Below are 15798 nucleotides of genomic sequence, written 5' to 3'. Positions count from 1 at the left end.
GACCGCAGGTCTTGCAAAGAGAATGGTTACTCTTGGGTGACTGGGAACTCGCTGTGGCAGGATCAGAATACACTGACACTTTAGAAGGCGAGTAAAAGGCCAGAAGAAAGCTTGATTTCGACCATTACGAGAGTAGAGTTTAACTCAAGAAGACGCCAGGTCACACTGGGGACAGGAGCTACAACACCAGAGAATGTCACACACAGAATCAAACTGGTGGGAAAAAGGAGTCAGATTTCAACAAGATGAGTTATAAATCAAGGTTCCTGTCGTCCTGAGTTGTTTCTGTTCACGCACTCTCTTTCCTTACTACACGTTATAAATTTCCTCTCTGTGGCATCCCCATTAAAACCTCAGAAATACCAGAATTTATATACCTAAGTTTTAAAAACCATTTTTCTGTGTGTCCTTTTCCCTGGACCATACAGGTATCTGTTGGGGGTGTAGAGAGGACGGTTCTTCCTTTGTATATTCGATATCAAGTATTCCAATTTAAGGCAGGGGCCAAAACTGTGACTCACCCAAGTCAGTGACTAGTTTTTATTCTAGTCGTTATTACAGAAAGGAAAATAAGCCAACAAAGAGAGACGACCATCTGGAAAAATCTACATTTAGACCTGAAGGTACAAAGGCCTCACCTGCACGTTAATTGCTTTGTCGAAGTCCTCGTGTTTTTTGATCAGAGCCTCCACGCTGTCCAGTGAGTCTCCCTTGTCCTCAGTATTCAAGAAGGCCTCCCGGGCGGCCATCCAGTTCTCAGCTTGCTCGCAGTCCCGATGAAACAGCTACAGAAGGGGAGGCAGGTGGGAAGATGGGGCCTCTGGCAGTGAAACCCCGGCCAGAAAGCCCGTGGCAAAAGGGCGTGATGGCCCTCACACGTACCTGCAGTTCAAGGCACTGATCCAACATCATCCTGCGCTGAGCCCAGGCCTTCTCCAGACCTGCACGCTCCCGATCGAGAATATCCAGTTTCTCCTTGACCTCTGGGCTGGCATAGTGCCCATGAGCCAACAGCTGCTGCCCAAACTGCTCAAATGCCTGGAAAGTGCCAGCCCTGGCATCAATTTCCGTTCGGTGCTCCTGCCAAGAGGAGGGAAGGGGTTAGATAACCCGCTCTAGACGCCCACCGTCGTGTCAACCACCGACTCACAGTGAAGGGTGGTGCTGGCGGCAGAGGCAAGGTCTTCCGGCCCCGCAGTGCTACCTCCTTTCTGCTGCTCGGCCGGCAGGTCCACCTACCTGGTGTCGCTCCAGCAAGGCTTCAGCTCCGGTGACATCCTTGGCGAGCTCGTCTGAGGACACCAACCCTCGTATTCCATTGATCCAAGACATGAGGTCCCTGGCAAGCAGACCCACAGAGAAATGGCTATTATATTACCTGGCAAGTAGGCTTTCTGCCCAGGAAAAAAGAGCCACGCCACTCTGGTCTCAGAACATTATTCAGGGTGAACTAGTTAACCCACTGAATGATTATTCAGGGCTAACTAGTTATCTACGAACTAGCCAATCTACTGAATGGCTAACTAGTTCATCTACATCTCTGGGCATATTTCAAATCCTCTTGTTCGTCTTACTGAGACATTAAGAAAAACTGAAAGACAAAAAAAAAAAAAAAAAATCAAGTGTTCCTCAGAAGACAATGAACGAAGTCTGTAACTCAGATCTTCTGTTTCTGCAGAGGAACAGGTTCTAACAGAGACAACAGCTATGGTTAAGTTTTCCAGATGAAATCACTCTTCTTTGAGCCCACAGCTGTCCCAGGCCTCTGCACACGCTGAACCCAGGTTCTTACTGATGTCCGCACACGAGGGTGCAAAAATCAATGTGTAAAGGCACAGGTCCTAGGCTTCCTTCGATAAAATACACCCACAAGAGGCAAATCCACAGAGATGGAAAGCAGATTCAAGGAGAGGGGAATGGGCAGTGATTCCTCATGGGGTTTGGGGTATTCGTCTGGGGTAGTGCAAACTGTCAAAACTACAGAGAGCTGGTAGTGGTATAATGCTGCAAACACACTCATTATCAATGAACTATATACGCTTTAGAATACGTAACCGTATGGGGGCATGTGGGTGGCTCAGGTCATGACCTCATGGTTAATGGGTTCAAGCCCTGCATTGGGCTCACTGCTGTCAGCTCAGAGCCTTGAACCTGCTTTGGATCCTCTGTACCCCTGCTTTGGCTCTCTGCCCCGGCCCCACCAGTGCATGCTCTCTCTCTCCCTCCCTCTTTCAAAAATAAACTTAAAAAAATTGTAACTCTATGTTATGTGACCTTAACCTCAAAAAAAGAAAAAAATAAAAAAAAAAAAAAACCAACTCCTGCCAGAGAACTGCCTGCCCTCTCCTATCTGTACAGAGGAAATGCCTAGATAAAATACACATGTACACGCACGCAGGTATGTGTGCAAGACCCTCGTTAGCACAAAAGCATGCCACGTAAAAAACACCTGTCCTGAATGGGTGCCAGGGACCAAGTCATAGATCACCCACCAGTGGAGCGCTACGTAGTCTTAAGACAGGTCCCAGGTCACGGGAGATTCTGCTAGACAAGTGGTCTGGACTTTTCAAAACCATCAGGGTCATCAAAGTGCAGAGGGATACTGTTCTAGGTTAAGGAGACCATTCTATCACTGCAACAGTAATTCTCAACTGGATCCTGGACCAAAAAATAAACCCTGGCTACTGAGTACACATTTGAGACAACGTGGAGAAACCGGACGCAGACTGGATTCAATACTGCTGGACTGGACTGGGTTAGACCGTGGGGTGGAGGACAGATGTGCGGTGAACAGGAAACCCTTGTTTGCAGGAGACACAGGCCCAGGCACTTAAAGGTAAAGGAAGGGCCACGGATCTGCAACCGACTTTCAGGTGGGCCAGCAAGACAGAGTAATGTGTTTGGAGGTTAAGCCGAAGTCGTAAGGACTTCACTGGTGACTACAGATGAAGGATGTCATCCGTGTTCACCGCTTCAGGCTATTTTTCTACAGCCTTGAAATTTCTCTAAATAAAACGACTGGAAGACACTAAGGTACATCTCTACTCTGAAAGATTCGTCTGAGGAAGAAACAGAAGAGGGTCTGGCGGGAAATGGGGGAGAGATGGCGTGCATGTGCACATCCTAGACCGGGAAGCGGACACTTATTTTTTGACTTGCTGTCATCTGCTAGTTTGAGGGCTGCACATCAGCCACAGAGCGCTTTCCCAACGAGCACACAAACGCTTCTCCGCTCCATACCGGAAGTCACTGAGGAAGCGTTGTAGGTCATGGGAGTCGCCCAGCTTGGCCTTACGCTGGTCCGCGCGCTTTCCCAGGCTGCTCCATGCCTGGTCCAGCTCGGTGCACTTTTCCTGCAGGTCCTCGGCTGACTCGGGGTGGGACTGGATCAGGCGCTCGGCTGTCTCCCCCAGGGAGTTGACCTATGGGAACAGGGTGGCGGGATGGCAAGTGAGGGAGCCGTGCTCTGCCTGGCGGCAGCTGTGCTCCACCCGGGGCCAAGACAACAGAGGGCACTGCCACCTCTCACCTTGTCGCCAAGAGCCGCCAGATCTCTCTCGAAGCCCTCGTGCTTGCGCTGTAGGGCCTGGACGCTGGCCAGATCGTGGCCGTAATTGTCTGTATTGAGAGCCTGATTCTTCTCTTCAATCCACTCTTTGGTTTCGTCGGCATCTCTGAGGGGAGACACACAGGCAGTTAACGACCGCTGAGCACGGCTGCCCCGAGTACAGGACGAGACAGGAAACGGATTTAGCTGTGGTGCCTGGACACCACTGGCTGCCATGAAAAACTCTAAAAGAGCAGAAGAACACACGGTCATTCGCTCACTCACTATTTACCAAGCAGTCTACCCCGTGACACGTGTCCCAGATGCCAGAGCCCAGATGTCGATCAGATCCAAGTCAGCCAGCTTAGGGACTGCCAAGGTCAACGCTCCCCCAGCCCTGCGCCGCCCTTACCTGTGGAACCTCTGCACCTCGTGGGCACTGCCCAACAGCTGGCTGCGCTCCTCGGCCAGCTGTTGCAGGGACCGCCACCGTTCGTTCAGCTCCTGCGGGAGGACACGGTCAGCTCAGCCATCCTCTCCGCCACGGGCCCAAGCCAGGCTCACATGGGGGGCAGACAACCAAAGCGCCGGGGCCTGGCTTGCGAGGAAAGGGTGGAGCCCAGATGGTCTCCCACTTCCGACCTTCCTGGCTAAGTAGGTTAGCAGACACTAGAGCGCAAGTCCAGAAGGGAAGGACCTCGCCAATGTCAGCCACGTGTGATGGCAAGAACGCTCTGTGAATATCTGACCTAGGATCACCCCTGAAGCTGCAGAGACACGCAGCCGGCTCATTTTCCCTCGCATCTCCCGGACTGGTGCCTGCCACGGAGCGACTGCTTTGTGAGCACAGCCGTGTGGATAGATCCCAGAGCCTACTTCCCCCGGGCACCGAGGGCAGGCCGCGGCAGCCCAAGAGGGGCAGGAGCGCGCAGGGCCCGGTGCTGGAGGAGACCAAACACCGTGGGGACCAGAATGAGGCCAAATGTCTCCTGTAAGGAGGCAAGGGAGACATTCCCCGCCTTCCAGACACTACACTTCGTGCAGCTCCCAGCCCCGCTACAACCGAAGGGAAGGCCGACTTTCCCGTTAAAACCTGGCGAGTTCTTGACCAGGAAAGCCGACCACACCGCCCTGCTGTGTGAGGAGAGTGGACATTTGCCCAGGACACACTCGGCCCCAGGAGAGTAACAAGTGCTACAGATGTAGTCAGAAGAAGGAAAACAGTGAAGGGAAGCGGGAGCCGAGGGGGCTGGCCGTGGTCTCTTACCTTGATGGAATTAAAGGTGGCCACGGTGTGAACCATCAGGCGAGCAGACTATGGAGGGGAGGGAAGCAGAAGAGCAACACTAATCAAGTGTCCGCCAATTAAGAGACAATTTTGAGAAGTGCCATTAGGTCCCGATTATCAACCAAAATTATCTTTAAGGGACACTGTCAAAATTCTGAGCAGCCAGTGGAAAGGCATAAAGCACGACGTGATTAAGTTCACTTGCTGAAGAGTTAAGACAGTGAGTGGTGACAACCACCATTAAAACAGCGGGCTGGCGTTGGGGGTGGGGGTGGGGGGAGGGGGCGCCTGGCAGGCTCCATCAGTGGAGCTTGGAACTCAGGACTACGAGTTCGAGCCCCATGTTGGGAGTAGAGATTACTTAAAAATAAAACCTTAAAAAGAAATAAAACACCAGCTGGCTGGACAGAAAAAAGAGCTCAAAGACTAAGTATTCGTGTCTTCTTCCTGTTCATGCTACAGAAGAGTCCAGAAAACACCCAATTTAACAAATGCTGGCAAATGAGACTGAATAAATACACCAAGAACTTCATATCTCTTCTTGGCTACTGGGCTGCTGTTCTTTTTAACAGTGTCCCCTCTGAACAAAGGGCAACAGCCTTACCAGATTTTTAAACAGAACAAAACAGTGAATTAACTATCTTCTCATCAATGTAGAAATCAGATGCCCCTTGGGATCTCAGAGCCCACTTACTTTTGTCTGAAAGAAACCCCCCATTACAACGCCTGTAACCTTCAAGTATGTTGGGAAGAGGACAGGCCAGACTGGGATGCAGGTTAGTCAGGCTCCTTGGGTGTTCCTGGGACACACCCACATGACACTTCCAACCAATGTGGGCGTGTACAGGGTTCAGAAGACGCCTTTGTGTCTCCAATCATTTTCAGAAATGGAAGGATTTTCTGGTTAATTTTAAATTTTTGAGGTGGCATTGACGTTTATAAAGCCATCTGAAATACACTTCTGCAAAAAATACCTGTTACCAGGAAACTCTGCCAAGGGTTAGACAGGTAAGGGTGTTGCCCTGTCACATCACCACTGATCATATATTGTACAGAAGAACAATTAAGGTTGAGAAAAGGGGAGAAAGCTGAATCAAGGGGAAAAGGTATTCTCCCCGGAATATGGAGCCTCTTCAATGAGCAGAATGATCAGGGCCAGGGGGCCAGAAGCAAGAGACCCTAGTCAAGCACCCTCCCTGCATCTGTTGGGAATGATGTCTACTGTGGTTGGTATGTCTTTTTGTTCCTCCTTTTACATCTGTCTGCAGCACCTGGTATCTTCCAAGAAGCATTTTGTAGACCACCAGGGAAAGTGGCTAGGCAGAGGTAATGTCCTTGTTCCTGTTCTGGCCTTGGGGACTGCAATCCTGTGGGCGGGGCCACACCTAACTACACGGGGTCACCTCTGCAAAGTTTTTTCTGGCAGCAACATGGGTCATAAATGCCATTGTACTGAGCTTTTCCATGGAACACTTTGCTCCTCTAGGTTAAGGATCACATTAAAAAAAATATTTTTTTAATGTTATTTTTGAGAGAGAGAGTGAGAGAGAGTGAGAGAGAGCGAGAGAGTGCGTGTGAGCACGTGCGCATGAGCCGGGAAGGGGCAGAGGGAGAGGGAGACAGAGTCTGAAGCAGGCCCCAGGCATTGCACTGTCAGCCCAGAGCCTGATGTGGGGCTTGAAATCATGAGCCACAAGATCATGACCTGAGCCAAAGTTAAACACTTAACCAACCAAGACACCCAGGAGCCCCAAAGATCACATTTTAAGACCTGACAGAGTCAAAGAGTATAAGGAGAGGATCAAAAAGAAACCACCCCAAACAAGTCCAGAAATGACCAAAGACTCCCTAAATACTCAGAAACAGACCCCCCGGAAAAACACAGAAAGTAGCTCTGTTCCTGAAAACCTTAGGAAATGATCATTTGCAAAGGGGTTCTCACCTTCCATGGGGAGGCTGTCTTTGAATCCGTTTCATCCTATTCAGTGGAGGAAGCAGAGTTAGGCAGCTGTACAGGGCAGCAGGAAACGACACACCCCGCCCTGTGCTGCCTGAGGCGGGGGTCCCCAGAGTGATTAGCCAGGGTGGGATTCCCTCTGGGATCCCTGACTTATTGCTGGCTCATAGCACTCCACAAGGCCGCTTAAGGGAAACGAAGTCAACAAAGAGAAGAGGAAAATTCTAGTCGTTTATGGAGTGAACAGAAATGAAGAGAATGAGGAAATTTAATAAGAAATCCACCAACTTTTCTGTGTCCTGGTCATAGGATTCCCTTTGAAAAAAGGCTAATAAACCAACCTGAACAACTGTCGTGAAAAAGTTTTAGAAAACTAAACAGAAAAATCCTTTTTATCTCTTGGAGAACGGAAACAGAAACCGATTTCTGCTATTCCCTTCCCACAGAGTTTTATAAACAAAAGGCATCTCTGAGGTTCAGGGACAGAAATCCTTAAGCGGCTCAGGATTATATTCTTCCCGGGACCTCATCCCCATCACGATCACGTTCCACACAGACTCACCCTGGGCATCGCGCCATACACCTCCTACAAGGGGAGAAGGAAATAACTTTCACTGTCACGGTGCACACACACCTGTCAGACCCGGACGCGAGGAGAAAATTATAAAAAGACACACAAAGGCCACAGACACTTCTTAAGAGTCTAACAGACCAAGTGTCTGTATATAAAAACTTTTCCTCTGGAAGGGGTGACTTTACTGTTAAGGGCTACATAAACAGTAAGCAACCTTCACGACATTAAGTGGGCACGTGGAGAAGACAGGAGCTATTTTCCCCACTATGCGAAGGGAAACAAACTGGTTTAGGATGGCAGAGGGGACCCAACCCCACCCTGGCTCCACCTCTGTGCTGTGGGACATTCCGGATCGAGGGTCGTGCTAGGAAGGGACCAGAAGCAAACTGCTTCTGCCAGGAGCACGGCCTCCGCGCCAGCCCGGACACTTGCCTGTTGCTGTGCCGCCTGCACCTCCTCTGCCATCAGACCTTCCGACTCCAGGTCTTCAGCCACCTTGTTAATGTCCTTCAGCCGGGACTCATTGGCCTTCAGATCCTTTAAAGCCAAAACCACGATAACTAAGACTCCACGAGTAATTCAAAAGAGAAGGCGGGCAAAATATGTTCATAAGCTATGGTTCGAACCTACAAATTTCTGGTTAACGGGTATCCTATGAGCTAGTTTTTCTATTACTTGGGCAGTCACCCAAATCAGAAATCCTGACGGTCACTATCAAGGGAGCCAGAAAATAATAGGGCGTTGGGAACGGTTGGTCTCAAATTTGCTACATTAATTGCAGTTCATAAACCGTTATTCTGTCTGAATGGAACTCTGCTTTTACTTTTTTTTTTTTAAGTTTATTTATTTATTTTGAGGGACAGAGACAATGCCAGTGGGGGAGGGACGGAGGGAGAGAGAGAGAGAGAGACAGAATCCCAAGCGGGGTCCGTGCTGACGATCCCTTATGCAGGGTTCGAACCCATGAAATCATGAGATCGTGGCCTGAGCCGAAACAAACAGTCGGATACTTAACTGACTGAGCCACCCAGGAGTCCCCATCTTTTATCCTCCTTTGGAGGAGAGGAATGTGTTTTAGTTTTGTTTTTTTTTTTTAGGAATTATTTATTTGGGAGACGGCACGTGTGCATGCGTGCAAGCAGGCAACCGGCTGAGGGAGAGGGAGAAAGAGAATCCCAAGCAGTCTCCGCGCTGTCAGTGCAGAGCCTGACTCACGGCTCAATTTCATGAAGCCTGAGATCATGACCTGAGCTGAAAGCAACAGTCGGACACTTAGCCGACTGAGCCACCCAGGCGCCCCGAGGGGATGTGTTTTTAAAATGTGATGAGGGGCGCCTGGGTGGCTCAGTAGGTTGAGCATCTGACTTCAGCTCAGGTCACAATCTCCTGTCTATGGGTTTGAGCCCCACATTAGGCTCTGTGCTGACAGCTCAGGGCCCAGAGCCTGCTTCGGATTCTAGGTCTTCCTCTCTCTCTGACCCTCCCCTGCTCACGCTATGTCTCTCAAGAAAATTTAAAAATGTTAAAAAAAAAAAAAAAAGTTAAATATGATGAAATTCTGATGTCAGCTCCTGTGGGAGAAAAAGCCCCTCAACCCACATGATCTGGTTCTACAACTCTTACACTGAGGAGTGGACACACAAAATGTAGTTTACGCACAACGATGGAATTCTATTCGGCCCTAGAAAGTCCTAGAATGTTGATACAAAAATGAATCTGGAAAAACATTACGCTCAGTGAAAGCAGTTAGTTGCAAAAAGTCATATAACGTAGGATTCCACTTATATGAAACGTCCAGAGCATGTAAATCCAGGGACAAAAAGCAGACTGCTTGCTGCTACGGGCTGGGGGTGACGGGGAAGGACGCTCCGATGGATAGACAGTGTCCTTCTGAAGTAGAGAAGGTAACAGTCATCTAGCACCATGACGTGCTATATGCTTCGGAACTGCACGCTTCAAAACGGTCAACTGTATGCTGTCTGAATTTTATGCCAATTAAAAAAATATTTCTAGAGGGCACCTGGGTGGCTCAGTCGGTTGAGTGTCCGGCTTCGGCTCAGGTCATGATCTCACAGTTTGTGGGTTCGAGCCCCGTGTCGGGCTCTGTGCTGACAGCTCAGAGCCTGGAGCCTGCTTCAGATTCTGTGTCTCCCCCTCTCTCTGCCCCTCCCCTGCTCATGCTCTGTGTCTCTCTGTCTCTCAATAATAAATAAATGTTAAAAAAAGAAATTAAAAAAAAAAAACACTTCTACACGTTTTGGTATTTTACGTCCCAAAACATTCTTAGAAAAAGTAGAGAAAACCGCATGTGTTCCCTTGAAACTAGACTGAAACAGTTTCAAGTTTTTACAGAGGGCTACACACAGCTGGCAGGGCACAACCTGTGCCACGCCGGTTCCAGGAAACTACAGTCACAGACGCAGAGAACCGAGTCTCCAATTTTTCAGCTCAGCTGCAAGACCTCCCGTACCTTCTGGAAGTCGTCAAACTTCTTCTGCAGCACCTCGACCTGCTCCAAGTCGGCGCCCACCTCCTCGCTGGTCAGAGCCGCCTCCTTCTCGTTGATCCACTGCTGCAGCTCGTTCGCCTCGCGGAACAGCATGAACCGCTTACAGCTCTTCTCCAGCATGCCCTTGCGCTTCTCACCCAGCTCCAGCAGAGAGCGGTACCTGGGTCATCGGACAGGGTGACAAGAGGGGGCAAGGCAGGCAGTCAGCTTCCCGTGGAGACTAACCTGAGGGCAAGTCACCGGGTGTCTCCGAGATGAGGGTCCGAGGCCATGAGTTGGTAATGACGGTGCCCAGGGGACAAGGCAGCAGAACGCGGATGAGGATGAAGCCCCCGGGGCCCCACACGACAGCCTCAGGGATGAGCGCCACGCTGTTCACACCTGGGTGGCTCAGACAGCCCGGCACACTCATCCCGGGGCCAACGTCACGACCACAAATGACTGGGACCCAGTGTCTAGCACGGTAACACAGGGGTCATGCGAGCAGAGCTGAGAGACGAGATGAGTGTGCTGAGCACAGCGTATGCAGGGCTCCCGCTCCGCTCTGACTCTCTGAGCAGCCCCTGGCGGCGGGCGAAGGCACACCGAACTTTAAAACAGCCTCACGCGGGACGTCAGCCTCTCCGAACAGCAGGCAATTTCTAAAGCGGTATCTCTATTTCTTGGAAAGTTTTGCCAACTTCAGAAGGAAAATTAGGTTGAGTACAGAGTATCTGTACCACGTCGACAGGTGGAAGACTTCTTAAGAATCAAAGAAGGCTCGAACTCTTGCGAGCTAAAACACAAAGGGCTGAACTGCTCACTACCTTCGGAGACGTGCAAATGACAAACTTAGTAAGACTAAGGTAAAGCTTAAAGAAAAGCTACCATCACCATCAAGTCTAAGCTTCTCAAAGTGAAAGAAAAAAGCAACGAGCTACCGAGAATCAGAGCACTTTAAAGGGAGGCATTTCGTTCCTAGTAGGGAACACTCCGGCACCGGCCTTTGGGCTCGCTGCCGATAGTGGCCGCTCCACCACCCAAGCCATCAGGGGGGGAGAACCGACACCACTCTGAGCACACAGCTGCACACAGAAGGGACCCGGGGAGGCAAGCGGCCACCGACGGGGCACAGCGGCACCAAAACCTCTTTCCTAGGAGCGCAGCTGCTGCAAGGCCTCACAGTCCCCCCCACCTCGTCTTTCTGGATGAACGAGTGCCTTGGAAAGAAGCGGCAGAGGGAGAACGGGCACGGGCGCTCGGCAAGGCCGCCCGCCTACTCACAGTTCCTGCACCTGCTTCATACGCAGAGACACACTGCCGGCCTCCTTAGTTATGCGCGTCCTGCACGGGGGCACAGCAAAAGCATGCACGAGTTAGTGGGATTAATCCACGGGAAAGGACAGCGGCAGCTCCGACTCGTGCCAGGATGCTTCAAGTAGGGGCAACTGAGGCGTCCGTCAAAAGCTCTCAGAAGCAAGCCAGGCCACGAAGGACATCAGTAAAGAAAAAGCCGGCAAAGTAAATTAGAGGAGTTAGTTCACCTTCATTTTCCTGAAAAATCTGCTGTGTTTAAGGCAGACAACTTTCCTGTCCTGGCAACACCAGTCATGTCACAGAGCAAGGCCAGGGGGACACAGGACTAGCATGAGAAAGACCTGGACTGAGAGCTTCATAGGCTCCTCCAGTCACGTATGGGGCCTGCTGCTTTGCTCCCACAGTTATGATCCAGGCCCAAACTGCTCTCTTGTCTCCATAGTAACAAAAAAGGTCTGGAAGTAGACAAATAACTGATCTTTTCAGGGATCGCCAGGGTCCCCAAAATTCTGTTGTCCTAAACTCTAGCGAGACATAGCTTCTGGATATTTTTCAAGTGTCCGAAACCTTAAGGTCATCAGCTGAGCAAGACATGCCATACGGGAGGGACACAGGTCAGTATGGGGGCTTAGCTAGAAGACAGGACGGGACATTTTATAAAAGATAACCTCCACCTCCAAGCACAAAGCACGAGAGAGAGCCGCTCTCTCAACAGCCTTTTAAAAGGCGCAGAGTTGTAGGGGTGCGGAACCTCTAAAAACCAATCCAGAGCATATCCCCAACTGGAGGACAAAGGTTAAGAGAGTAACGTTTAGAAAATGCTGTTTAGGAAAAGACTCTTACAAAAGCCAGGAAAGAAACAAAACAAAGGAAAATAAAGGTATCGGTCAATGGTTTGAGGTCCCAATAGGACACTGGAGGTTAAAAGTGACTTGGGGACAGTGGGCAGAAGGCGTCCCGGGTACATGCGGGCACCAGAATGGCCGCTCCAGAGCCTCCAGACGCCACCTAAAGCTCGGCCTGTGTGGGGTGTGAACTAAGCCCCAAGTGACCCCGGGACCTCTGTGGTCGCCAGCGTGGCCCTTACTGGTGGTCAATCTGCTCCTGGCGCACGGCTATGCTGCCCTGCTCTTCCAGCAGGTTCTCGCGGGAGGCCGACTGCGCGGGGTCCAGCTTCTTCACGTACGCAGCCGGCACGAAGCCCTGGCGGTCGTTCACCTCCACCTTCCACCAGTCCTAAGGAAACAGACGGAGAACTGAGAGCAAACTCCTGAGAAAGGGAGGAGCCGAGGAAGCCTGTGTGCGCGCACGTGAACACGACGGCTCTAAGCATGTGAAGAGGATCCTGTGACCGCAGCAAAGTCACTCCGCACAAGGACGGACCTGCCGGTCCTTTGTGACCTGCCGAGCATGGAGTGGGTCCCCAGGGAAGCCGCAGTGACACCCAACAGAAAGGACACCCTCCTGTTAGACACGCCAGAACGGCACTGACGCTGCAGCCACTAGCCACACGTGACTACATCCGTTTAAATAAGTTAGAGTAATAACCACTTGCACCAACAGCTACCGCAGAGCCAGCACACACACAAAATGTCCACCGTCATAGCAAGTTCCCCTGGATGATGCTGTTGGGTAAAGCAGAGTCAGACCAGAAGGTCGGTTTAGAGTCTGCAGAAAAATACAAATCACCGGGTTTTTTTTGGTTTTTCTCAAACTCTCACGATTAGGGTAAACTGGGGGTGCAGGAGTAAGGGTCCTTAACGATGGCTGTGGACATTTCTCTAGCCTTAACGAAGACCTTGTGGGAATTATCAGATGATCCATGGAGCACCAGGCACTGCACTTCAAAGCCACTGTCAAACCAGCACAGGTCAAGGGAAGAAGGCTGATGAACCAGGAAACATCGAAACATTTGAGCAGACAGAGCCTATGGGGTAATGCCACAGTGCTCTTCAACTATCTGCTGTAGCCACAGAGTCTAGATTAAGAACCGACAGTTCTTAAAAGGTCCTGAAAAGATGTGGCTCTAAAGAGAGGGAATTTCACCTCAAGGTGTTCAATCTTGAAGCCAAGCCATTCTCGAGACAGCTGCTTTCGGGCATTCAGGAAGATGGACAGATTAACCCTCGGGATCACACACGGGGTGAAGCGGTATCAAGGGGGAGACCGACTGGGAGGCTCTGGTCTCCTCGAATTCTAACCCAGCCGTATTTTAGACACGATGACTCACAGACACGCAGCTGAGCAAAACCGGTAGTGCTCGTGGAAGGAAACGCACAACCACTTTCGATGCCTTGCCTTGTTGGTGCTGTTGAGTAAGGTGAGAATATCCCCTTTCTTCATGGTGACCTCCCGAGGGCTCTTCTCCTGATAGTCGTAGAGAGCCAAGACCAGCTCCTTCCCGGTCTCATCATCCATGGGGGCCACTTGTTGCTAAAAATCCAAAGGAAGGGCACACACGGTTAAAGGCTGTCTGTGGCGTGTCACCTGAGTCCACAACAGACTCCAACTTCAATGGCCGTACCAAATTTACCACATGCATATTTGAGAGCTCTTCTCTGAAGCTATCAGTAAAATCTGACCGGCCCCAGAACTTAAGCTGTTGGAAATCTTTACTCATTTTAAACTGTTTACGCATCTTTGTGTCACGGGACTTAGCAGTGAGGTCACAAGAATGTGACCTACGACTGACACATCTGCCGGAAGTGCCCAGGCCCTTCAATTTCCTGCGTGCCCCCCCACTCCCCACCACCCCAGGCAACCGCTAACTGCTGACACGAAAGCCCGGCTCACCCGGCATGACTGAGCCTGGTCCCGCAGAGCCTGAATGCTGCTGCCGTAGGCACTGAGATCCGACATCAGAGCTTCGTGTTTCTTCAGTAGAGCCTGAAACCAAAATCACACACTGTGACCACGCACAAGGAACCAGGGCGCCCCGTCCTTGCTGCCTCACCGACCTACCATCCTCCCCGGATAGCTGGTTCATTTACACGGGGATTTGATCACCTCCTGCTCCACACTTTCCCTCCCCATTTCTAATAAACATCATATTTGGAGAAAATATAAATTGGGACTTGTAGTATTATCTTTTCTCCCTGCCCCTGCATGACCATGCGGTCCTGGAAAAATACAAGGTCGATAAAGCACGGTATGGTGCACTTGGTGGCTCCCCCACCCACCTTAAGAAACAAACACTACCAACAAACCGAAGCCTGCCTTCCTTGAGGACGCTCCCCTCCCTCGCTACACGTAGTGCTTTAGCATCATCCACCACCACCACCCCTTCCAAAACTCTTCAGCTGTCCCCACCCCCATCTTCTGGGGGAATCCTGTATAGCACATGTCACCATTCGACTCTTCTGGGTTTTGTGAAGACTGGCAAGAAAAGAGGTAGGTGCAGGGGCCGCACCTAGACCTCTATGGATAAAATCTAAGAGTTTCGCTCAAAAACACCCACTGCTGGCAAAAAGATAAGCCTGTGTATGTACGTGTGTACATGCGTGTGGAGAGCCAGACAAACAAGAATGGCAAAACGCTTGCGGTGGAAGGTAGGGACGGGAGACCTCCTCTCTCCTTTGGCAAGTTTCCATAGTGGAAACTACAAAATACTTTAAAACACACTAAAGAGCCAACGATGCAGACGCTGCACCTTCCACACACTGGTCACCTTCCCCACGGGCCCCAGCCTGAGCCCCGGCAGACTCCCCACACGCGGTCACCTCGGCTGAGTCCTCATCCTTCCCGTAGTCGGTGCTGCCCACGATGGGCTCCTTCTCCCGCATCCAGGACTCGGCCTCGTTGGCATCGGCAAAGTACTGCTGGGCCTGCAGAGAGTCTTCCAGGTCCTGCCGCCGCTGGGAGGCCTTGGACTTGAGTGACTCCCACTTCTGATTCAGTTCGCTGAGCTTGGCTTTCACATCTTCCGCCGCAAAATGGCCTGGAAGGCAGGCAGGGGAAAGGAAGACCATGCAAAGGAGGCCGACATGACGCCGGAGAAAAAGGTCCTCCGGGTGTCCACGGCACCTCCGCTACATCACTGTGGCAAGCCAGGCCCCTTCATAACCCCCAGTTTTAGGAGAGGCTTGGGTCCCGGACTTCTAAGTAATTTGTCCAACTTTTGCATCCTCAAGCCTCCAGCCATCCAGATCTCTATCTGGACCCTACGAAGCAGGTATCCCAAGCTGGCACCAGTGATATGACTGTAAAGACCTAACTAACAACAGTAGCCCCCCCAGTCCTCAGTCACTGAGACACGTGCCAGGCTGTTCCACACTCCGTCCCACATGATCTCACTCGCTCCTTGCAACTATTACCCGCATCTCACAGGTAAGACATTCGGATCGAGAGGGCAGGGTCTAGTCAAGGTCATATAGTGAGAGACCGGGGATGGTCCTCAACCCCACAAGCCCAGTCTGACTCAAGTCCATGCACTTAACCGAGGAGCAAACAAAGACCAAAAGCAAAGCCACTCCCTGGGTGATAACCGCTTACCTTCTTCCACCATGGCGTTCCCCTTCTGGGTCACTGCCTTGATGCGGGGTTCATGCCCAGCAATTTCTGCTTGGAGGGCTTGGTGTTTCTTCAGCAGATTTTGGACTCCAATCAAATCTTTGCCTGAAAGCAGAGA

General features: G+C 51.0%; 1 protein-coding gene across 11 annotated transcripts in view; it reads right to left on the bottom strand.

Moving 5' to 3' along the window:
* The window catches only part of SPTAN1 (spectrin alpha, non-erythrocytic 1), a 61405-nt gene that overhangs the window by 19718 nt on the left and 25889 nt on the right, over positions 1–15798 (bottom strand). For 7 of the 11 annotated variants that reach the window (XM_030294168.1, XM_032595644.1, XM_030294172.2 and 4 more), the window contains exons 18-34: positions 15663–15785; positions 14891–15108; positions 13965–14057; positions 13470–13604; positions 12259–12407; positions 11139–11198; positions 9837–10035; positions 7799–7903; positions 7355–7378; positions 6778–6813; positions 4815–4862; positions 3960–4051; positions 3530–3674; positions 3241–3422; positions 1240–1339; positions 883–1080; positions 639–785 (exon numbers count right to left, since the gene is read on the bottom strand). In XM_030294168.1, the coding sequence (XP_030150028.1) occupies positions 639–785; positions 883–1080; positions 1240–1339; positions 3241–3422; positions 3530–3674; positions 3960–4051; positions 4815–4862; positions 6778–6813; positions 7355–7378; positions 7799–7903; positions 9837–10035; positions 11139–11198; positions 12259–12407; positions 13470–13604; positions 13965–14057; positions 14891–15108; positions 15663–15785 (2054 nt within the window). The remainder of the gene's footprint in view (positions 1–638; positions 786–882; positions 1081–1239; positions 1340–3240; positions 3423–3529; positions 3675–3959; positions 4052–4814; positions 4863–6777; positions 6814–7354; positions 7379–7798; positions 7904–9836; positions 10036–11138; positions 11199–12258; positions 12408–13469; positions 13605–13964; positions 14058–14890; positions 15109–15662; positions 15786–15798) is intronic. The other 4 variants (XM_030294170.2, XM_030294175.2, XM_030294176.2 and 1 more) reach the window with 2 other exon arrangements.

The sequence above is a fragment of the Lynx canadensis genome, chromosome D4 (genome assembly GCF_007474595.2).
Source record: "Lynx canadensis isolate LIC74 chromosome D4, mLynCan4.pri.v2, whole genome shotgun sequence".
In the NCBI taxonomy this organism is placed as follows: domain Eukaryota; kingdom Metazoa; phylum Chordata; class Mammalia; order Carnivora; family Felidae; genus Lynx; species Lynx canadensis.
The sequence above is the reverse complement of the archived record's forward strand: the minus strand, read 5'-3'. Positions and strand labels throughout refer to the sequence as shown.